Source organism: Molothrus ater, chromosome 2 (assembly GCF_012460135.2).
Source record: "Molothrus ater isolate BHLD 08-10-18 breed brown headed cowbird chromosome 2, BPBGC_Mater_1.1, whole genome shotgun sequence".
NCBI classification, from domain to species: domain Eukaryota; kingdom Metazoa; phylum Chordata; class Aves; order Passeriformes; family Icteridae; genus Molothrus; species Molothrus ater.
The window spans coordinates 111,296,867-111,320,535 of NC_050479.2; the positions used below are offsets into that span (position 1 = coordinate 111,296,867).

General features: G+C 47.0%; 1 protein-coding gene across 1 annotated transcript; it reads right to left on the reverse strand.

The window, feature by feature from the left end:
- Positions 1 to 109: 109 nt before the first annotated feature.
- Positions 110 to 21,964, reverse strand: CD80 (CD80 molecule). Its single transcript, XM_036382604.2, has 7 exons — positions 21,895 to 21,964; positions 21,658 to 21,757; positions 10,520 to 10,846; positions 8,832 to 9,113; positions 6,724 to 6,849; positions 3,941 to 4,064; positions 110 to 2,554 (listed from the first exon to the last, which is right to left on the reverse strand). The coding sequence occupies exons 2-6, from the start codon at positions 21,737 to 21,739 to the stop codon at positions 3,958 to 3,960; spliced, it is 924 nt and encodes a 307-aa protein (XP_036238497.1). The 5' UTR covers positions 21,740 to 21,757; positions 21,895 to 21,964; the 3' UTR covers positions 110 to 2,554; positions 3,941 to 3,957.
- Between the last annotated feature and the right edge of the window lie 1,705 nt (positions 21,965 to 23,669).

Sequence of the window (23,669 nt, forward strand, 5' to 3'; positions counted from 1 at the left end):
AGCTGTGGCTTGATGCCAGCTGTACCTGGTACAGCTTTGTCAACACCTGCATCACCTACCTGGATGCTGTGAAATGGTGGCGAACATGAATAACAGAGGTTCTACCCAGTGCACAGACAGACATCTTTTATTACTAAGGAAAGGAAACCGAGTTTACAATTTATTTTTTAATACAGTTAAAGGAGGAACCCCAGGAAACCTTATATACAAAACATCCATGGTAAACAGAGCAGCTCACTTGCTACAATGACAGATATGAAGCTGAGAAAGTCTCACAGAAATTACTTGTGTGCAACTCACTGAATACAGCATAAGGCAATAGAAAACATGATCCAGAGCATTAGTGCTTAGTGAAAAATGAACCAAATAACCTGATGCTAGACATATTTATCAGTGAAATTTTTGGATTCCCTTAGAAGGAGTTACTGGAAGTGTTAGTGGAGTCTGTGGTGATGTGGAAAGGTTTGGCACAGAGCAAAAGACAAACCCCTCTCCGGGAGGCTGCACAATCACTGGTCAGGAGCAGAAGAAGAGAGCATGGGATAGTGAGAGGGAAAACATGCTGGAACAATTGGCAGAGCTGTGGTGTGACTGGCAAGGTGCAGCTGCAGTGTGGTTATAGGGAAAAACACTGCTGGAAATCAGCAAAGTTGGAACTGCATGCCAAGAGAGGGTGGTCAGCCTGCAAGGAGCTGGTGGTTTGTGCTGGAGCAAGCACAGGCTGAAAAAACAGGAAACCTGCACAGTGTGACACACATCACTCATGCACCAAATACTGCAATAAGGTCAGGCTGCCTTTTGAAAACACCCTGATTTCTGTCACTTGTGTTCTGTTTGCAACCAGAACACACAAGTGCAACTGTTTCCTTAACCCCCAGCTTACCTCCTTTTCTCTGTCTAAAACTCCTGTAAGAATTCAGAACTCCTGTTCTGAAGTTCCCATTACACGTGACACAATGGGAAAGCAGTAAAAAGGTGATGGCACAGCGTGACTCTGCAGGAGTAGGAAGGGAGCACTGTCTTATTTTTTACTTAATCTCAGAGCTCAATATCCTATAAACCATTTTTAATCCTCCTATTTTCTCCAGCAGTTTCTCAATATGTACCAGGTAGAAAAAAAGTGAAATGGATGGACTATGTCTTTGCTGTGTCCTAGGAAGATAAGCAGCTCAAGTAACAACATATCCCACAAAGAGGATGGCACTGTGCTTTCAGACTTTGGTTTGCCCTGATAACGTGGATAGAACAGTGAGGGAATGGGTACAGCTTGCAGAGCAAAAGGGAAAAAAACATTCCAGTCAAACTCAGGGCAGAGTTGCTTGGGAAGCTTATTGGGGGTTGGGGCATTTTCCTCCTTTTCCCTCAAAATGAGAAGCCATTTTTTTCCTACACAGTAGGCAATAATGTCACCTGGATCAGATGAGTCCTGTTCAATGTTAGCATCCTGTAGGGAAATTCCTTCTAGTCCTGGCTGGGTAGAGACAACACTGGCAGAAAGCAGCAATGTTCAGTGCAAAGTAAATCTCCTCACATTGCTGTGAGAAACTCCCAACAATCTGCAGAGCTTTCCCTAACAAGTATCCCGTGGCAGATGTACACACAGAGGCAGACCCGCGTTTATGAAGCAAGGCCAGAGTTACATTTGATGACAGCAGATACACAGGAGATCACCTCTGGCTGTCACACAGGTTCCAGTGGGGCTTTGCAGGTGTGGCTGGGAAGGAAGGAATGAGCGTGGAAGCTTGGCCATGCGTGTGCACAGGTGGTGTGGCTGTACCTTGGTGCTTGGGTTGGCAAGGCTGTCCTTTCAGGAGACAAAGGTTATGAGAACTTGTGCCACTGCAGTGGGTAAGCAATATTCATTAGCTCCTAGGAGTGCTGTCAGTGTGTATCGTTCCCTAAAAGGTCTCATAGTGCTGCAAATAAGCATGAGGCACGTAGGCTCACTTCCAAGGTGTCTTTTTTAAATGAAAAACGTGTCCACTATTTCCTCTTTAGGGGAGAAGGGATGTGTATCTGTCATGGTCGAGTCCAAATCCAAAGTCCTCCAGCAGGAAGAACGGAGAGATACTTGTGTGAGGCTGAATATAAAAGAAGTTTTGGCTGCTCCCACTTGCAATGTGGAGGCACAAACTGAAGAGACTGCAGGATTTTGGGTGTCCCAAAGGGCAGCTCCGTGTTACTGAAGGGGCAGGTGGGCATGGGCTCCCTGCTAGGGCTCTGCAGGTCCCTGATTGTCACAGAGGGTTGTCACAGGTTGTCACAGAGCAGCCAGAGGTTGCTGAAGTCCTGGTGTGGCACTGGTGACATCCTTCTGCCCGCTGCAGGAACACGGAGGCGCCTCTCAGCTGGAATCCCGGCGACCTCCCTGTAACGAGGCCACCGCAGGGCTTCGGTGGCGTGGGCAGGATTTGCATCGTCCACAGGAGGTCGTGTTCCAGCCGTGGTGAGCAGAGTTCTCCTGCTGCCACCCCCCTGCAGAGAGCCAATGCAGCAAGCAGCGCTGTACAGCCAACAGTGGAGTCTGCCGTGCGGGATGCACAGCGTGAAGAACCTGAGGAATCCGAGGAAAAGATGTCACTGATTTTTTTTTGTTTTTCACACCTCAACCCAGTAATGCTGCGGAGCCGACAAACAGGTATCACCTGCCAGAGTCCTCCACAAGAGGGCTCCTGGTCCCTAAACTCGGAGCTGTTCTGGCCCACGTTCCCTGCAAAAACCTTGGGAACAGAGTGAGGATGACTAGTGAACGTGCTTCCCTCTTTAAGCAGCAGCAGGACATCATGGCCCAGTGCATCACGACATGGCAGTCAGCCACCAAGGAAGCACAGCTTCCATCCCAGTCCACAGACAGCTGGAGTTGGGAAGCACCAGCCACCGACAGGAAAATCCTGGCAAAGTTTTATAGCAAAAGAGAATGGCTTTATTCTGTAGGTGAACTCCTGCCACTCCCATCACAAAACTCCCCAAAATTCATGCTAACCAAGGCTCTAGTATCTGTTCCAGACAGGGCCTTCCCCAGAGGAAAACATGAGTGGGTGGTCAGGTTTGGAAATGAGACAAGTGGCCTGAATGAGAGTTTCCCCTCCTTTCCATCTCCAAACTATTAAACTTTTACATTCTGCAGTGCACAGTTTGACAAAGTCGTGACTTCCAGGACCCCACAGCTGTTGCTCTAGGGCATTACCCTGGCAATTCTGCAGGCATTACCCTGGCAATTCCGCAGCTGTGCTGAAAGCAGGACATGCACTCACCTGGACAATGATGTGAATAAGAACAGTTAGCTGCTAATCTTCACTTAAGTGTCTTTTTGGAGGACACAGCCCTGAACACTGCTGAGCTCTCAAGCCAAAGCAAATATAATCCTTTGTAATCATAAAACCTTGGCAAGCCAGACTTCCCCAGCCCTTCTTTTGTAACATCCCATTATCAAAAGTAACTCATTTTAAAATATGAGTGTTTTCTGGGCAAGCTTGAGGGAGGAAACTTTTCCTTCTCTGTTCCTCCAGCTGCTGAAGGGAATGGACACATCTCAGAAGTGGACAGGACTGTCTGATCATACTGGGAAAGCTGGAGTTGTTCTTTGGTTCCCCCCTCCCTTACCACCATTTGGTCAATGCTCAATTTCTATCATCAGTGATGTTCGCACGTTGAGGCATCAGATCAGGCTCACAGGGAATCAGCCAGAACCTCTGGGGGGTGAAGCCACGTGTGGCACCTGAGGCAGGGATGAGTAACTCACAAATGAGCCCAACGTGAGCCCAACAAGACTGTCCAGTGTTTAGTTGGGAGGCCCATAAAATGAGCACAGGGGCAATGGCAGGGGATGTCACTGCAGATCTGACAGCTGGCTGACCCGTGCTGGTTTGAGCTCACATTGCACAAGCATGTCATGGTATTTGAGAAACTGTTTTGCCAAGAGGAGAGTGAAGAAAACTACCTGCAAATGCTATCTGGTCATACAGATGATGTTTCAGCTGTCACTTTAGAGCTCATGGGTGCCTTTGTGTGTTCTTTCACACCCTCTTCCACCGAATCCTGGTGCTTACAACAGTGAGAACAAACTGAAAAAGAAGATCCCTTGTTAGTATATGAATATGGTCCTGATAGAAAGCTCTGTTACAAATAAATATCTATATACTGTCATAGGGATAAAACTGCTCTCGTTAGCACAGGGCACAAAACCAGGTTGCTACATGCTGAGATAAGGTCAGAAGGGAAATAATGATGGAAGTTACATGTCACTAACTGCAGTTTGCCTATCGATTGAAAGAATGCCTGTGTTAAAACCCTTAAACAAACCCTTTCAGTGCTTTAAGAGGATCTCAGATTAAGCAGATCCCCTTAGTATCTCACTATCTATGACTGAATTTTAGTAGTTCAAGTTGAATCTTGTGCAAATGTGCCAGCACAAATTATGCAATGTGAATCATAAACTATTCTTTCGGTGACCTCTAATCTTGGTTCTTTGTGTTTTCATTTTTAAATTACTGCAAAATAGGCTGTGAGCTCCTCAGAGTAGGAGGTTGTGAACCTCAACAAAGCACCTGATTGTTCTGGCTACCACAACAATCACGTATGTGAGAACTTTTTCGTTTTGTTTTGCTCTGCCTTTCTATTCCTCCCTCCCACACTTCAGCTCTTTGAAGCATGGCTTTTCGAGCTCAGAAACCACTCTTAGCAACTCCTGACTCAGCTTTCCATAGCCCAGAACAACAGAGGTACTCTCAGACCTATTCTGAGCTCCCAGGAGAGCTCTTGAGAGGTGCCCTGCAGCAGCACCCACAGGCAGCATCTTAGGGCAGACACTGCCCTTCCCTGACAGCTGCCCATGCACAGCAGCACTGAAATGGGACAACTACACAAACTGGGAAGCTGGATGGAAGCTCTGGCTTCAGTTTCTTGCACTTACAGTTCCTTTTACAGTTTCTTCCATGCCTGGTCTGGAAATTGGCTGAACCAAATAGCACCACCTGACTCAGCAAATCTACTCCCTGTGCATATTATGGAAGTGGGACTAAAAGGGAAATTCCAGTTAATTTGGCCATGTGCCATGCTGTTTGCAGGTGATTGCATTTTACCACATGGGTATGCTTTTTACATCTGCTTTAAAAGCAACTCAGTTCCTATTTTAAAGGCTATTTCAGTGTGCTCCAGGATCTTGCTAATTTAATGGTAAGGAACCTTTTAATTTCCAGCCTATATTTGTTGAGAGCCAAATCTTCTGATTCCAGTTCATTTTCTCCTATAATTAGAAGTTCATTATACATGCAGCTAACAGCACAGGCTGTGATCAACTGTGATTTTCTTGGTTTCAGCCTGCTTGTTGCTTTCCTGTTGACACAGCCCCAGGGAACAGCAGGGGAGAAGAACTGGCACTGGTGTCATAAGGGCACAGGGGTGGAAAATGAGGAGCTGCACAGGTGTGACCCAGAGTCACAGCCTTCCAGAAACTTCCTTTCTTTGTGATAAAACACTAAAAGGAAATTAGCCCAGCTTGACTCAATGGTCATGTTGGGTTTTGAAAGGGATGTAGTTGATGAGGAAGGGAAAAGAAAAATAGTAATGAGACCTCCACACATGTGCCCTGGGAGAGAATTTGTCTGAAATTGAAATAGAGGTACCAGAAGACACAAGCAGGGCAAACTTAGAGGTGTCTGTGAGTGGGCTGAGCCCTTGCTGCCCAGAAAAGGACCTTTTCCAAGGGGGAATACCATGGCCAGGTGGTGTAAGTGGCCTGAGCACAGAGCCCTCAGTGTGGGATTCTTGTCTCCAGATGTGGCTTCCCCTGTGACCAGAACTCAGCTGGGTGTTATTTATCCTCAAGGCCTGCTGTCATTCTCCAGGGCTGCTCTGCAAAGCTGCTCACAGGGTGTGGGTAAGGCACCTACTGCTGTTGACTTTCAATCCTACCTGCCTTCATAAATCTATTAAATGCTTGCCCACATCTTCAGGAACTTTCTGGCAAGGTCAGCTTAGACATGATTAGGAGCAACAGCTAACAGATAGGATTTTTTCTGAAGATAAAAAAGTAAATTACTCAGCTGTCCACTAACCCTGAGATATTTGAGGTCCGTCCCCTTTGCTATTGAAAACCTCTTGGAGACTTGACTGGAGTTACTGAAGACTTCACAAGATGGGACCAGACACTTTACCTGTGCCAATTTTGGCCATACAAAGCATACAAATATAACTCTCCTGGTTGGTGTTCCCATAAAGGTGGGACATTGCTCTGCTGAAGTCTTTCCTGTGGCCCTAACACTAGGTATTTTTGCTGCTTTGGCTCAGTGACTTTCTGAGGGATGATGTAGGGTGTGGAGAGAGATCCAGTTTTGAAGCTCTCAGTGCTCAGTTGTATCTATCATGATCACCATGATTCTTGGCATCCTAAAGCATCCTAAAGCATCTTAATACATAAAAATGAACCTTTATGAACCTCTTCATTATCCCTGATTTTGAAAATATTTTGATCTGCTGTCAAAACTCCCTGTCACCCCTCCACTCTCAAACCTGAACTCAAGTGTTTCCTGCACACAAAATGTAGGAAAATCATGAGCTAGTCTTAGATTTTGTGACAGTGGATGCTAAAGGGGGAAAAAAAAGGAAAATGAGAAGAAGGTACAGAAATACCTGGTGTGACAGTAAAGTTTCTATAAATGTGTATCTACATAGAAACTTCATCAGCACTAAGAGACACCTTCCTGAAAAAGAAGCTGCACTTACCATGCCTTGGGAGGTATCTTGCTGCCAGGGTGATAGCCAGAATGAAGGTGATAACGATGATAATTGAAGCAGTAATGACATTATAAGGTGGAGGCACAGGAGGAACCACGCAGTTGTTTGTTTTTTCTGAGACAGGAGAAATAAAACATAAATAAACGGATATTGGAGTTTTCATGTAAGAGCAGGTATGTGAATTTCAGGGGTTCTGGCCAAATTCTAACTCTGCTATTCAGCCTGAAAATGGATTTACTCAATAAACAAGCAAACAAAGCTGGCACCTAAATTCCTTCCATTCACTCACATTCGCTATGGGCTGAAATTTTTAATACATTTACTGAATATAAGAAGCTGGGTCTTTGTCCAGAATAGGACTGAGACAGGAAATATTTAGACACATGAGCCGTTTCAGGGAAATTAGCTAGGCTTGGTGAAAAAGTCTGAGTTCACAGCTAGAAAATTTCTGCTCTCACAGGTACTCTGCACTTTTCCTTACTGTTTTCAGCAGATTTATGCCTAAATTTTTTTCCTTTTAGATTCACAGGTGAAGCAGAATGCATTTAACAGTCTAGAATAGACTTTTTTCTGCATGGCAGGAACAGTGTTGTGGCAGAGTTCAGTGTCTGGAGCCTTTGGCTTTTCATCAATGGAGATGGTGGAAAATCCCATTCTACCACTGGATTTTAGAGCAGATACTGGGCCATTCTTGCATAGGACAGGATTTGCTGCCAGTCCATAGGTCTGCAGACCTGTGTGCACAGACCTTCAGTTCTTGCACCATCTGCTCTGGCACAGGTAAGCATCATTCCCCTCCTAAGACATTAATTAGCCTGATCTGCTGTTCAGCCCTCCCCTCAAGAGGGGATGCAAACCTCCAACTCTGCAGGGGTTGCCTTCTACATTTACCAGAGGCTCTGTTCTGTCTGTAACTCAGTGTTCAGGAAAGGTTTGTTTGGAGGACCATTTACACCAAAATAGGAGTGGTTCCACATCCTAAAAGTCAAAAAGCGGGGGTTTGTGACTGCTGTGGCCGTGTCACTGCACCCTCCTCTGATTACTGCTTTTCTTTTTTGTTGTTGCTCTCTGTTTCTGTGTAGTGAGCTATTCATAACCTTATTCTCCCTTCATTAGGGACATTATGCTCTACATCCAGCAATAGCCAATATTCATAAAGCTTTAGTTCCTGGCATTTGTTCTGAAGCTGAATGGCACCTCTCCCCACAAGCCCCTTTGATTTTAGTACGATAGATGAATAAGCTACCTTGATGAATAAGGTACAATTCCCTAGGAAAAATGCTGCTCCTCTATCTTCCCTTGAAGGTGCCCTTATCTCCACAGTAAAAACATCAGGCCCAGAGATATTTCAGAATACTTTTTTTGGTAGCAACATGAAAAAAAAAATCCTTTTGGTTTTACGAATTTTCTTGCAAATCCCCTTCTACTGCAAAACATCTGGAATGTAGTGTGCTGCCTTCCCTCATGCTGTTTCCACTTGTGCCTCAAGCTTTTCAAAGCACAGCCTTATCTATTATGCCATCACTTCTAAGCCATGCTCAGTGATGGAATTCTTTTCCTATGAGTTAACCCTATGTTACATTTGAAAGCAGAATTTTGTCTAGACCCCAGTCGACAGTTTCTTTCACTGAAGCAGGGACAAACATGCTTGTTAAATGAGGAAATTCTTTTAAAGTGCAGCCTGTGGTTACTAAAGCACACACGTTTCCCTGGTCCCTCTGTTCAAATACCAGGTCTGTGTCACGCAGCTGGCAGCAAGACCATGCTGGTATGGAGGGGCACGGGGTGGTGGCAGCCCCAGAGAGCCACCAAATGTGACATTACCAGGTCACAACAGGATCCAGTTCAGCTCTCAGCCCAGCTGTAGCAGAGCAGCAGGAAGACAGAGCTGCCTCTGCTTGTCAGTCACTGTTGTAACTCTCCCTCCCCACCCCGGCTATCTTCCAGCCTCTAAAATATTTTGGTGTGTAGTTCACTGGTGGGATCATTGGGTGATCCTTGCATGAACACTTGCACAAAATCTACTGCATTCTCAGAGAGGCAACTCAGCAGATTCAACAAAATGCATTTGTTACAAAAACATGAATAAAACATACTCAGAAGCAAACTGGCGGACGTGGCAAAGCCGCTGTATTCAAGAGAGCAAGTGATGTTGACGTCCTTGGTCACGTTGAGCGCCAGTTTTCCAGTGACGTTGTAGGGGCTGAAGCTGGACTCAGACACCCAGCTGGCATTCCACTCCATGGACATGTTGTTGAGGGTTCCAGAGATTCTGGGCTTGGGGAAACCTCCGTGAGAAGAACAGGTTATCACCATCTCAGTCGACTCGCAAGAGTCAGCGGACACTTCTGCCGTAATGTTGGGCTTGCTGAAGTCAGCTGCAGCAAGAGAGCTTTGGTTACCAATTCTCTCAGGCCACCACAGTGAGCTCTGCAGCCCCCAAAACCAAATGGTTTGGTTACCATTCTGTCAGGCCACAGAGAGGTTTGCAGCCCCCAAACCCACAGCCAAAGCAAAGACCCCCCCCCACCTGAAGGGTATTCACCATGGGAAGTTTTTCCTGCCTATGGCCTAGGATACCAAGCAATCAGTCACTAGTGAAAGAAAGTTGCCCAACACTGTGTGTGCCCAACACTGAGCAGTGGCAAGCAAGGAGAGACAGTTTTCCTTCCAGGCCCACTGCCATCCAGCCTGGAAAATCCCTTCAGATGTCCCAGCCTGATTCCAGCATTTCCCTCTCCTGATCCCCACAATAACTTGATCCCACTTCACCAAAGGGAGCAGAAGTCTTCCATAATTATTTCAGCTGGCCTGTTAAGACAGCAAGGGGATTTCTGGCCGGAAAGAAACTGGAGTATTTGTGGACGGGAAAAGAGATCCGTAGGTTTATGGGTTTTATGCAGTTAACTCCTCAACCCTCATAGTTAAAAAAGGGCGCTGGCAGTACACTTCTCTTTTTTCATGCCAGTTCCCAGAAAGATAACTAAATTTGTCTCTGTGCACATATGCCCTCAGACCAGCAGGAAATGGCCTGGAACTTGTCTTTTTTTTTGTTACCAAATCTCCTGACTTATCTGGAAGTGTAACTCTCTGCTGTTAAAGGTATTCAAATGCAAGTATATATTTAAATATGTCACAAGTATCTCTGGTTGAGATAAACTGCCACAAAAACGCCGGTGGAAATGGAAAATGTCAGTGGAACTTTTTGTGGGCTACCAATCTAAGAGAAGATTCAGATTCATTTTGAACAAAGGAACTCGGTTTCTTTAATGTAAAAAGCCTCAAAAAGCTCCGTGATTAATCTGGCCTTAGGGTGTGGAGCTGCAGTGCAGCTAGCTCCACAGGGGTCTGGATGCAGGGCTGGGATGCTGCCATGGCCACCCTATTTCTCTTTCAGCTTGGTCTTGCTAAGGGCAAGACTAAGGGCTTGGTTTAGTTTTGACCCAAAGACAGCTGCCTCAGGCACCCATCACCAGTGACACCTGGGGAGGGCCCCAGGAGGGATCCTTTCACAAGAGGAAGACAAGGAGAGGAGGTTGGGTTGCTGGTGGGAATAAAATTTCTGTACCTGGGGTAGCTTTAGAAAGGTAAGAAGGGAGGCTGCTGGAATGGAAGCAGTTAACAAGCTTTCATTACTGTAACTTAACAAGTTAACACTCTTTCAGGCTTCCTGATGAAAGTCTATCTGCTACAGTATGAATAAGCTTGGAAGGGCATCCTTCAGCCCCAGAAGCGCCAGCTGGAGAGCCAGGAGGTGTCAGGTGTCAGGAGGCAATGCACCTACCTGTCACAAAGAGGATGACGGACTCGCTGCAGACCAGCACTGAGTTGCGCTGCACCACGCACTGGTAGGAGCCATTGTCCAGGATCTCCACGGGCGAGATCCACAGCGTGAGGTTCCAGGGGTCCATCTCTGTCCGGTTCTGGTACCGCTCGTGCTGGGAGATGATTTTCCCCTCTGAGTAGGCCAGCACCACGTCTGTGATGTTCTTCTGCCAGTACACCCGGTACTTGTGGAGGCTTTCTGAGCTGGGGATTTCATGGCAACAAGGCAGGCTGACCTTTTCCCCCACTTTGCTTTTGACTACTTTCTTCTCCACTGCTTGGCCTGCTGGGGAGGGGCAAACAAAAGCCAGTGAGTCAGTGAGTGGTGCAGCCTTGTGGCAGGACCTGTTCCCAAAGCTCACCCCTTTTGGCTCTGACTGCTCACATCCCTCATCAATCAGCCACTGAGCTGTTCTACAGCTTCAGCTCTGCACTGAGGGGAGCCATCCTTGGGCATTGCCTTGTACATCACACTCCACTCCCACTCAGGATCATGACCCAGTGGGCACACAAGGATTGCTGAAGGCAAAGGCAGGAGAGGTGCTTGCCTGAACACAAATTTTGTTGGCCCCTTTAAAAACAGGGATAGGAACACACATGTACAAACTGCTATCTCCTCTGCTCTCCCTTTTCAGAGCCTGGTGTTTGGAAAATCTGTGTCACTCTCCACTGGGTTCTCTGCATGCCTAACAGGGCCACAGTGGATTTTTTGTTGAGGGGGGCTGGGGGATTTTTGGTAGTTATTTTTTGTAAAAGAAAAAAACCCCAAAACTGTCAAGATCCCAGAAAATAGATTCAACCCGACAATGATACACAAAGGTTGCGGCCACACTATCATCAATCTTCTAGCATTATCAAATGAACAAGCTTGCCTAGTCTAGCTAGAACAAATTTATCTTTGTGAAAGCTCATGGATGACATGGAACCAGCACAGGTGTTCCCCAGCTCCTGGCCAGTGACTGTGCTGGTGCCATACCTGGAGTACAGCCACGTGCTGACAACAATAAGTTGAGACCCTTGCAGGGTGAAATTAGGTACAACTTTGACTATATGAGCAGTAATTCCCCTGCTAAGCACCCCGCTCTCATGATCCGCCTTGCTTTCCCACTCCTTCCTCTTTCCATATCTGAAGGAGCAGCCCAGCAAGGAGTTCCTGCTGCTGCTGGAAGGTGACCCAGCATGGACACACAGCCCTGAGCTGCACCTGAGTTAGTGCAAGCCTGGGGATGATGTGCACCCAGCTTTGTTAGTCCAGAAGATCAGGTTGCTCTCTGTCCTGCTTGCCTAGCACTCATCTCCAGTGGTGCAAGTGGGATATCGATCTGCTACACTCCACTGACTGAGAGCAGAAAAACAAGGAAATAGCTGTCTTCAGGACAGAAAAGATTCAGATTCCCTCTTCTTTCCCTGCAGAACACACCTCAGTAAACACACCTGGGAGAGGAAGCTGGAAAGTCCTGACAGGCTGTGTGTCACTGACGGGGACAGCGCAGCATCACCCATCGGTGTAGGGGACGGCCCACGTGCAAAGCCTGAGTGTGAGCTGAGCAATGCACAAACCTGAGCCTCAGAACTGCAAAATTTGGCTGGTGCTGGCTCACTGTTGATAGTCCCAGCCCGACTGCAGCCCTGCTGTCCAAGGCAGAGTGCGGCACTCAGGCTGGACCAGGATGCTGCCGGGCTCTAGGATAGGCCACCAGCTGCTTGCCTGCCAGGCCTCATTTGCTTAGCAGTGACTCACAGACCCTGGGGTGACTCACGGACCCTGGGGTCACTGTCACAGCACAACCCCTTTGGTGACTTGCTCACAATCCTACAGCTGCCAGTGCTGGAGGGAGACAAGCGGATGCTCAGCCAGTGCCCCAGCATAGCTGGAGTAAAGCCCAGACACAACGGGGACAGAACATTTAACAAATCTGTGGATGTGGCGCTTAGGGACATGGTTTATTGATGGACTTGGCAGGGCTGAGTTAAAGGTTGGGCTCAAAGATCTTAAAGGTCTTTTCCAACCTAAATGATTCTGCGATTCTGTGAAATAAATTTCACTCCTCTCCCCTGCCGCACACCCACCCCTGTCCCACTTGCATACTTGACATTAAATCTGTAGGAAACTCACCAAAAATACTGTGGAGATCCTGGCAACACTATGGAGTGTTTTAATATTAGTTAAATAAAATAGAATATATAATTAAATTAGCAACTTCTTGTTTAACTGCTTTCTTTCTATTCAGCCACTCCACTGATCTTCCAAAGGGAAAGTTTCATTATTTCCCCCCATTTCCTGTGCTTCCCCTTCTAATGCATTGCTGATCCTGAGCAACCAAGCTGGGGCAGGCCAGGAGCTGCTCAGCAGACTGACCTCTGTCAGCCATCAACTAGTAACAAAATGAGAAAAAAACTAATTCTTCCACACAGGAGAAAAACTGCCTTGGCTTGCCAACCTTTGCAGCCTGAAATTCAGGATTTCTTGACATCAGCATTTAAATTGCTGCTACTAGACCTACCCTGCAGGAAGAGTTCTTGCCCTTTCAGGAATGCCCTTTCAGCAATGCCCTTTCAGGAATGCACATATATTTTTGGCATTCACAACATCCTCTGGCAATGACCTGTGCAGTTTGATTATATGCTGTGTGAGAAAGAATTTTGTTCTGTTCACCTTAAAAGCAGCCCACCTCAGGCTGTGATTGTTGAAGTTGCTTCTCCTGCACCTCTGTGTGTGTTTGTGTGTACATGTGTTTTTATCTTTGACCACATCTTCACTTATTCTCACAGTGCAACTCTTACTATTATTTGAGAGACTCGAAAGAGCAGTGAGTCAAACTTTGGGACTGATAAGGATCATTTTCGATCATTTTCTATTTCCTTTTGCAGCAATAGGGGAAGAGTAGGTGTACAGTAAATGTCAGAGTGACATCACATCATGAGTTGCATGAGGTTCTCCCTACCTTGCCCCTCAGAGTCTCCTTTGCAACCAAAAGGAGAACAAAAACTTTCTCGGGAGTACATGTGCAGGGGCTGGAAACTCCTGCTGATGTCATGAGTACCCTTAAAAGGCTCTGCACCCTTGAAACTGCAACCTGAGTGCTGCAGGCCTGAAGGAACCAAAGTCCATGAAGAGTCATTCAGCCCTACAAAAGTCCCCTTTCACTTTAGAGGTGAGCTGCAAAGCAAAAATGAAAATCCAGTTTTGTGCCGTTTCTGCGCTGAACGCTCTCTGCAGCCAGGCTGTGGGGAAGGTATTCACCATGGAAATCATTTTTAATGACTTGTCTAGAAAAAGATCCCTCCTCTTCCCACCCCTTGGAGCCCACCCACTCTCTTGCTGTGCACACATATCACTCCATCACTGGAAGCCCGTGGCAATGCTGAACTGATGGGGCTGACTTTCTCTTCCCTGGGCAGAAAAGCTTGCTTCATTCAAACTATGCCTGGGCTGCAGATGCCCCATGCAGCAGGGCTAAGTGGAACAGAAAGGAATATAGAGGAGAATTGTTCCTTCTTGTCTGCTCCAGAGTCAGGAAAGCTGTTGAGCTTGTATCCCTATTTCCTGCACTCTTTGCCCAAGCCTTGACTCAGAAATTCCCCAGCCACAGAGAGCTTTGTTATCCTGACCACACATGCAGCCAGACAGCACATGAGAGCAGATTTCCTCTGGCACAGAGATTTGACAGCAAAAGGCAGCTAAAGACCTAGCAATGCCCTGCAGAAGCAGCCTCAAACTGTTGGAAACCTCCAGATAAGTCCTGGTGAACAGAAGCTCCAAAGCCATTCTTTTTTCCCCCGCATTCCTCATTTCTCTGCCCTTCTGAGCCTTGCTTTGCTTTTTTTCCTTCTGGTTCCCTATTTATTTTTGCAACAGCAGCTGGTATCTCTACTCATAAGTTAATGGCATCACTGACTTTGCCCATGACCATGCACCTGAGATTGCCACTCTGCAGGTAATTCTGCAGCCCAGACCCCTTATTTTCTGTGAATAGCACATTCACCCCAAACTTGCATGATTTATCCTTTGAGGGCAATGCAATATTTTACGGGGATTTCTAAGCAAAACAGACAATGAGTCGAAAAATCAAGACATTTTGAAAAGCTGAATCCTTAAAAGACTAGACACTCCCCCTTGATCTTGTCTTTATCCCAGGTGATTTTACCAACGAGGAATGGATCCTGCCCAGGCTTTCCATGGAGCCAAAAGCCAGCAAATGTCCTGTGCTACACGTGAAATGCTTTGTGCTTAAATCAGTGGCTCCTGTGAACACACTGATGACAGCAAGACCCTGCTGGATGCCCAGATAACCTCTGTGTGGAGATACTGGCTCAGTGTCTAGTGCTCATCCTAGTGTATGATGATGGCATGGCAGCTCTGAGGTAGGGAAATGCTCTGAACAGGTTTTTCTAAAAGTTCATCATTGCTTTCTTCTGTGCTGTAACCTTGGGGCACCCCATACATGGTTTTATGCACTTCCCATCTTTATACTCCACATTCCTTCTAAACAAAAGAGTAACCCTGGTTTGCCCAGCTCTGTACTGATGATTTGGCAATTATAACACTCCCAGGGTGTTTCAGTGTCCCACTCCATCAGCAGCCTTCATATTATTGTAACACTGTTTTATTTTGTGTGTGTTTGCACATCTTCACCTTTAGTGAAGAAATCCTTGAAGCCATGAAGTGGCTCTGAAAACCAGAGGGTGATCTGCAATTATCATCTGAGAAGACAAGAGGGAATCTGAAATACTTGGGCAGAGGGGCTCCAGCTGACACCTCCTGCTCCAGCTCAGGTTTCAGTACTTTTGCAGATACAAATCTCCTGCTTTCTGAGTCAGCCTGGGACAAGCCCACTGCCCGGGTATGTCCAGTCTGCTGCATTTGTTACATGAGTAAAACCGCAACCCTGCACAAATCACTGGCAATTTCCTCAGCTTGGCACCAGGCAGGAGGTCAGATCCAAGCAAGGAGCTGGATATGGAACCAGAATTACTCAGGGATGGGGACTGGATCATGTCTTAGACCTTTCCCCCTGCTGCAGAGTGGGAGGAGAGGAAGGAGAGCTCTGCAAACCAGCAGGGACACGTGGCCGTGGGGACAGAAGGACGTCTTTGACTTGGAGAAACAAGCACTTTCTGAGCCTTCTCCCTTTCTCCATTCCCAGCCTGTGTGACCCTGCTAGAACAAAAAAGGGCTGGGAGGGCCTCTAAATCTGGATGTCCTTGGAAAATTTGCATATTTTAGTTCCTTTGGAGATCAAATTCCTACATCTTGCTCGGCACTCTTTTGATTTCCCGGCTTGGGAGCAGAAGCTAGATGTGGCATTTGTGTAAGACGGGCTGGTAGGGGAGATTTGCTACAAAGACAGACAAAAATAAATTTGTTAATTTTTTCCCCTGCAGTCTCTGTCTCTTGCTGACAGGATCACTTTGTACTTCCTCTATATTTATCTCCCAGCTGAAGATGTTCTCAGATAATTTTCCTAATTCCTGCAGTACCACTGCCATGCATGCTGCTGTCCTCACAGCAGTTTCTGAAATTGAGGTTCTCCCCAGTGCTTAAGGCTGTAGTTTTCTTCAGTGCTTACTAAATCTCTGTCTCACATGCTCCCCAAGCAGCCAGCCCTCTCTTGAAACTGATAGAAGGTGAAAGTAGCCAGTAACTAGGAAAATCAAGTATGATACCTCTCACATAAGCCCACTTCAAAGTCGAAAAATCACAAATTTTAATATATTTTTTTTTCCCTGCTGAAGTGCTTGCCCACAGCCATAGCAATACTAACCAGTGCAGCTAACAAAAAACACTGCAGGCCTGCCAGCAGTGTTTTAACTTGTTAGAAAAACTGGTCTGTGCTCAGGCACTGACTCATGGATGCTCTGCAGACAGCCCTGGCAGTCACAGAGATGACACAGCCCTAGGGAAGAGCTCAGCATGGACAGTGGTCATTAACCATTGGGACCCTCAGGAAACCAGAGCAGAGCAGCCCAGAGGTGTCTGGGAGCTCCAGAAGCTGCAGAGGGAGAGGTAGGAGAGCCTTGGGCAGGTGCTGCTGGAGCACTGAGGGCAGGGCAGGGCAGGGCAGGGCAGGGCAGGGCTCTCTCCTTTTAGGAACCAGTGTCTGACAGCGAGCTCTGCTCTCTCTGGAGCACTTCCACAGGGACCAAATCCCTGTCTGCAGGGCACTCAGAAGGACACCTCCACAGGGACCAAATCCCTGTCTGGAGGGCACTCAGAAGGACACCAGAGGGTGCCTTCTAAGGCAAGAGCAGTAGTGAGCAGAGAGACTTCCTTCAATCGTCTTTTCTAACAACTTTTATGTGATAGATAGGAACTGGGGCTTGCCAAAAGGTGGATGTCCTTTCAGCTCAGGGTAGGTAGGAATGCCACCATTAGCCATCAGTCAGCACTTTCTTTTCAGTCAGGGAGTCCCCTGGGACCAATGATATTTTAAAAGCATAACAGTGAAAAAGCAGAAGCAAAGCCTGCGGCATTTCCGAGTTGGGAAAGATTTACATATTCTCAAATGAAATCCTCAGACTCCCAATGGTGGTGCCCCTCCAAGGGGGACAGAACAGCTACAATTAAACATAAAGTTAATCTATTTTAAACCAAAACTGACCTCCTTCTGCCAAGTGAACAGACTTCACTGCATCCAGCACACCTGCCTTGCCACCCTATAGAAGATACCACATCCACATGTGCACAGCATTTATACTGGGAAACACATGCTTAAAAGGAAGGAGAAACCTTCAGCCTGGAGAAGAGAAGGTTCCAGGGAGACCTTAGAGCAGCCTTCCAGTGCTTAAAAGGAGCCTTAAAGAAGGCTGGAGAGGGACTTCTCACAAGGGCGTGTAGCAACAGGACAAGGGAGAATGGCCTCAAGCTGAAGGAGGGAAGGTTTAGATCAGATATTAGGAAGAAATTATTTATTGTGAGGGGGGTGAGGTGCTGGTTCAGGTTGCCCAGGGAAGTTGTGGATGCCCCAGCCCTGAAGGTGTTCAGGGCCACTTTGGGTAGGAATCTGACCTACCTGGTCTAGTGGACATGTCCGTGGCAGGGAGGTTAAAACAAAATAAGCTTTAGGATCCTTTCCAACACAAACTCTATAATTCCACATGAGAATCTCTCTGAATGTGGAAATTCTCTCCCCAGCCTGTCATGACCTTGAGATGCAGCCAGACAGCAAACTCATAATGATCTCATGCCTTCCCCATGCAAGCAGAGGGGATCTGGGTCCCCTTTCCCTTCCAATCCCACATGCTCCCTCTTGCAGGGCTCTCCAGAGTCTGGTTCAAAATACCAGTCTAAAAAAAGAGAAAAAAAGGAAACTTTCTGCTAAGCTGGAAGGTGAAGTAGATAATCCAGGGATCAGACATGTGCGAAGAAGAGGAGGATCACAAACCAGAGAGGAGCAGGATTGCATCTCTTGGTGGCAATGACCTGTTTGTACCCCTCAGCTGTGACTCCTGTCTGCAGCCATCCCCCTCCAGGGTGCACAGCATAGGTGTAAAAGCAAACTGGCTCTGAAAAAAGCTAACTCACCACAAGAGAGGCAGAGGGATAGCATCAGTCATTTATATCAGATTAATTACCCCCATTAAACCCCACTTGGAACTCAGAATCAAGGCAATGATGAGCAGGAAAGGGGAGAGGGCATAAGGGTGGCATCTTCTGCTGCTGATCTACCACAATTAACAAAAGTGTCCACTCCAAACTTTGCATGTTTAAATGCAGGAATGTCCAACATGCACACAGCAACAAGGATACAAATGTCTCAGTGATCCAAGAAATGCAAAAAAGCTGCTGCAGTCAGAGCAACACGAGGTCACTGCAGCTATCTGGGTTCATTCCGATCTAACTGGAAAAAGGAAATGATGTGGGTGAAAGGAACATTTGACCCATTGCCTTACAAACTGGGCATTTAGGCTTTTAACTCTATTTTGTGTGTAACAATGTAGCTTGTCTAAGTTGAATTTTCTGTGGTTTTCTTCCTAAGGAATTCTTTCATTTGAGAAGCACTCAACAGAAGAAGTAAAACAGTCTCTATAAGCAAAGAGCAGTAGGCTTTAGCTGGGTTTCTGTTTCTCCAGACAAGCTCTTGCAGCAGGTTTCACTCTGGACAGACTGACAGACAGTAAAAGGAGTTCCTTAGATCCGCTGCCCTGGGTTTCGAAAGACGTTTTTTTCCCACATGTCTGGAACAGGAGACAGAAACTCATCCGAAAAAAGAAATTAAAACAACAGCTGAAGGCATGAAGAGGAATAAGTCAGAAACTCAATTTGCATCCGCTGATCAAGTGGGCAAATCCAGTAGGTAAAGAAAAATTTCTGCCATCTCCACGGTGAAATCTGCCCCAGCACAGCCCATACCAGAGCTGGCACGGAAATCAGACACCAAGCACCTAAAGCTCACTGCTAGACACTTCAATATTTGGGGGTGGACACAAAACAGGGAATCTTTCTCAGCCCTCACTGTCCCTTTGTGAAACCCAGCTCCACTCCCAGCTCTTTGCTGGGAGTAACAGAGGGGAAGGGGATTCCCGGAATGAGTTACTCATGAGCCTCTGCTGGCTGACAGAAGTGGATATTCCCCCTCCCTTCCCAACTCTCCAGTAATTTAGAAAAGCTGTAGGGAATTTTCTTCAAAACTTCTCAAAAAATTTCACCCCTGGGAAGAAACCAAGAGCTAAGTGGTCCCCAGCTGGAAGAAAAGACTCCAGGGAAGTTTAAAAATACTCCATGGACATAAAGCTGGGCTTGCTGGGTCCCTGAAGTCAGTGCCCGTGCTTTGTTTGCACACAGGGCAGGGAAAGGTCATACTGAGGAACTTCAAGATATATTTTTCTAGGATATCAAACTGGGACTGAGAACATCCTACAATTTGTAGGTAGGTGTGAAGGTGCAGTGGCAGGATAAAACCAAGCCCGTGGGGATACCAGCAATGCATTCAGATAATATATAAAAGTGTTTGTGCTGTAACCAAAGCTATTTTGCCATTTTCTGCTGAGACAAGGGGGTGTTGTTCATGGACATCAGTGTCTCCAGCAGCAGATGACATCCCAGAAGCAGCTCTAAATTACACTGGCACCTCAGGTGAATATCAGAGTAGCAAAATTCAATTCAAAGCAAAATAAATGGATCTATGTAGCTTGCACATACACAAAATTCCTATGAATCAACCTTCAACCTTTCCAATAAAAGACAACCTTCAAATCCCTTTTAATTAAGCCCCCCATTGATGCTTTCCACTGCTATGACATGAAAATTCAGCCTGGCATCCTCTCTGTTACTATTTAGCTCACATGGGCTTTACAGAGAGCACCTGTTTCCATCCTAGAACGCTACCTGACCTTTTGCTACATCAGGGAGGTGTGCCAGCATCAGCACACCTGGGCCAAACCAAGGACATGGGCTCTGGGAGCCAGCCCTGACTGCGCCTTGATATGGTCATGAGCAGTCCCATGTGGGGTCAGTCCTGTAAAATGTGTAATGTCCTCTAAAATGTCCTGTAAATGTGGTGACTCACTCAGCATTGTGTGGAAAGTCACTGCCAGGCTGATGGCAGACACTCAGGGCTCCACTGTTTTGCCACAACAAGGTCAGAACTTGGTCCTTGTGGTCCCTGTGGGCAGCCTTGAGAAGGCATCACCCATAAGCACCAGTAAAGCTTTTAAAACCCAGTCCTTAGTGGGTACTGCACCATGTATTTTCCAGGAGCTCTGATGCAGGAATGCTGATCTTTGGAGAGAAAGGGTTCAGAGTGTGTGTGAGAGGAAAATAAGTGCATCAGCTGTCCTGCTGTTATCAGTCTGCCAAGCACCTGCTCCTGAGGCACCAGGACTTCCACTGACTTGTTGCTTGAGAAACATCTAAAAACTGTGCCCCAAAAGTAAAACTAGAGGAACAGTTAGTTTTCTTATCAAACTCCTGTTTCTAGTAGTGGATATTAGAAGGCATCAAACTATACATCCAACTATACATTCTTTAGCCAAGGAACCAGAATTGTTTTCAGAAAAATTACATGACTGGAAAATTACCATATTATTGTAATTACATTATTAACATAACACAAGCTCTTAAAAGTACTGTATGAGAAACAGTTCTGCTCATGATAGATTGTCTGCCTGATGCAAATACAAGCAAAATATATTTGTGCTTGACAGATGCTTTGCAAGCACAGAGGTAGGGGAAGGAGTGAGGGGAAGACAGAAGAGCAGAGATCCCAGAGAGACATTTGAGGTCACTGCTTTCTTTACAAGTGAGCTCTGAAATTCACTCCCTGCTAAATTCTACAAGTTTTATCTTAAAATTCTGAGGCTGAAACTCAAAATGAAGCCTGGCATCAAATACCTCCCAGTTTCACAATACGAGCATGAGAAGCTCCTCATTTTGCATCACTTGATTTTTAACGAAAGCCCCAGTTCTGCCCAGGTTTGCTCTGGAGTAGCGAAGAAACACTAAAATGCCAATAAACACAACTTATTTTGTATCCACCACGAACTCCAGCTCAGAAGTGAATTTTGTGTGGTTTCCAGGTTGATATTTCACACATCTGAGAAGACTCATCCGAAGCCTTTTGACGCGAGGAGCGATCTGTGTGAGCTTTATGGCAAGTCCTCAGAAAAGGACAAGGGACAGCCCAGGCAGGGCTTCAGTGGGGATTTGTGCTGTTGGAGAAAGAACTCTGCTCTGTGCTGAGCTGCCCAGGAGGTGCAGAGCACCCCAAGCTGCCACCTTTGCCGATCTTTTCCACCATGCACCCACTTTGAACCCCACAAAAAGCTGCGGAAACCACGCCGCCACTGAAACCGGAGCCCAAGGGCTGTGCCATGTGCTCCCCACAGACATCAGCTGACCAAAAACACCCTCATTTCTCTCACCCTGGCTGGGATGGCAGATCACCATGCCCGTCTGGGAGCCAGCAGCCTGGTGCAAAATGGGCCTGGGAAGCTGAGGGCTCCTCAGTGAAGTGCCAGCTGCCCCAAACCCTGGGCTCAGCCCTGGCAGAAGGCACCAGGAGTGTCCTGAGGGCCACCATCCCCTGTTGACCATCCCATGGGTGCTGCTGCTGGTTCCCAGCCCCTTCCCATGCTCCCATCCTGGCTCCCGCTTACCTATCCCAAGGCAGAGCAGCACGAAGAGCCCGAGCCCCAGGCACGTCTTCAGCGCCGGTGGGGAGGTGGGCAGGCACATCATCTTCCTGCAGCTCCTGGGCTGGGAGGAGAGGGGAATAAGGTTAGGGGAAGGGAGCCTGAGGAGTCACAGCACCCTCCTCTGTGTCCCTCTCCTTCCTGCCTGCCGCCACCGCCAAAAACCCCGAGCACAAGCCCAGCGTTTCCCTCCCCTGGTACCTGGCGTTTCCCTGGTGGAGCAGCACCGAGGCCAGCCCTGAGCAGGGAGGATGCAGGGGGCTCAGTGCCAGGCCATGGGGGCCTGGCTGCTGCCACAGGCTGCTGAAACACTCCCCAGCAGGGTGCAGGGGGAAGCTGTAGTGCTGGGAGGCTGCTCAGCTTCATAAGTCACCTCACACCGCCCACGCTTCCTCACGGGGCGTGCGCCAGGACGCGGCGCCTGCCGCCCTCGTCACTCCCACGGGCACGGGGCTGCTTCATCCCTTGGGATGCTCTGGGTGCTCCTCCAGCCAGGAGGGGTCAGGCAGAAGGACCCTGCCTCTGAATGTAAGTGTCAGGCAGTGCTGGGGGCTTTGGAGGTTAAAATGCAGCTAAGTGAAACCTTGATGGTGCTTTGGGAATAGTTGTATAAAATTACCTTTGAAATTAAACACAGTGCCTGCACCGCCATTTCAGGCCCAGCAGGATGTAATCCATCAAGGAACGGATTTTCCCAAGAAAAATTAAGAAGGGTTGCTTAGGCTGCATGTGATGGATGTCCTGGCTGAGCACCTGGACAGGGAGTGGGATGTGACAGCAGGGCCAAATGTGGACGGTCGTGGTGTCACCAGAGAGCATCCACCAGCCCTGTGGAAGTGGAGGGAGCACTTGCCTCCCCAGCATTGTGTCCTGCCTTCCTCAGAAGGCACCCACTGCTCTCCCAAGGCCCAAGGGGAGAGGCATGGACAATCCCTGTAGACAATCCCTGCTTTGAAGCCTTGGAAGGGCAGAGCCACCACCAACCCAAGCCAGTCCAGAGCAGAAAACTCCAGCAGAGTTTTTCCTGGGCAGAAAAACAAACCACTTAGTAAATAAGAGCCCGAGGGAGTAAATGCATGCTAAGTGATATAGATTTGTACAGATACTGCACACCCCCCTGCAAAACAAATAAGCCCTGGTATAGTGTAAGCAGTTACAGTGTAAGGAGTTTTATTTAGCTGTAATAATCACAGCAAGAGGGTTGCACACCAATGAAAACAGGGTATTCTTCAAGGAGAAAAAAAGTGGAAATACAAATCAAGAGTAAAATAATTTATTTTAACGCAGACTTCTGGTTTGCTGGTTTAAATTATTTTGATTTAAATGAAATGCATCCTTTTTATCAGAAACGATTTGCTGCTACATTGCTTCAGTTTTTCTTCAGTACAGGTTCCTTGAATTAGATAGATTAGATGGACTGGGTTGAATTACAAATCAGACATTTATTTTGACATAATTAAAACAATGGTACTCTGTAGAGAAATCAAATACAGGTTATAACATTTATGTAGAGAGAAAATCATTGTACATGAAATGGCTGAGAGGAGTCTGCTATTGAGTTAGACTGGCTCTTTCTCCATGGCAGGGTTTTGAGTGCCTGTTTCGGGCTATGATCTAATTCCTGTACATTTGTACTCCATCCATGCCTTTTCCACCAGCATGGTTTGCAAATGCAGACGACAGCAGCACCATGTGTTTACGTAAAAGTGTTTCCATGGTGCTCAGAGAAGAAGAAAGTATCATTAACAGAGCTTCCCTAAGTCACAGCTCCCAGGCAGGGACTGCCTCTCTGTGAGTCAGATGGAATAAACTTTCTCCTGCTAGTCTAATCAAGAATCTTTAGCATTACAGAGTGACTGGAACCCTGCTACAGCTGTACAGTTCATCACCTCACTTCCATTTTGAATTCAAGCCTTTTTTAAATACAGATTTCTGCCATTAGCATATTGCAACTAGAAGGAAACTCCAGCCTGTTA

What these genes read in the sequence shown, in the direction of transcription:
- CD80 (XM_036382604.2), bottom strand. Translation starts at nt 21,739, where the DNA reads ATGATGTGCCTGCCCACCTCCCCACCGGCGCTGAAGACGTGCCTGGGG. An exon ending in CGTCATCCTCTTTGTGACAG is followed by an intron (nt 9,114 to 10,519) that starts GTAGGTGCATTG and finishes CTCTTGCTGCAG; the next exon opens with CTGACTTCAGCAAGCCCAAC. An exon ending in AAGATACCTCCCAAGGCATG is followed by an intron (nt 4,065 to 6,723) that starts GTAAGTGCAGCT and finishes CTTCTTTTTCAG; the next exon opens with TTTGTTCTCACTGTTGTAAG.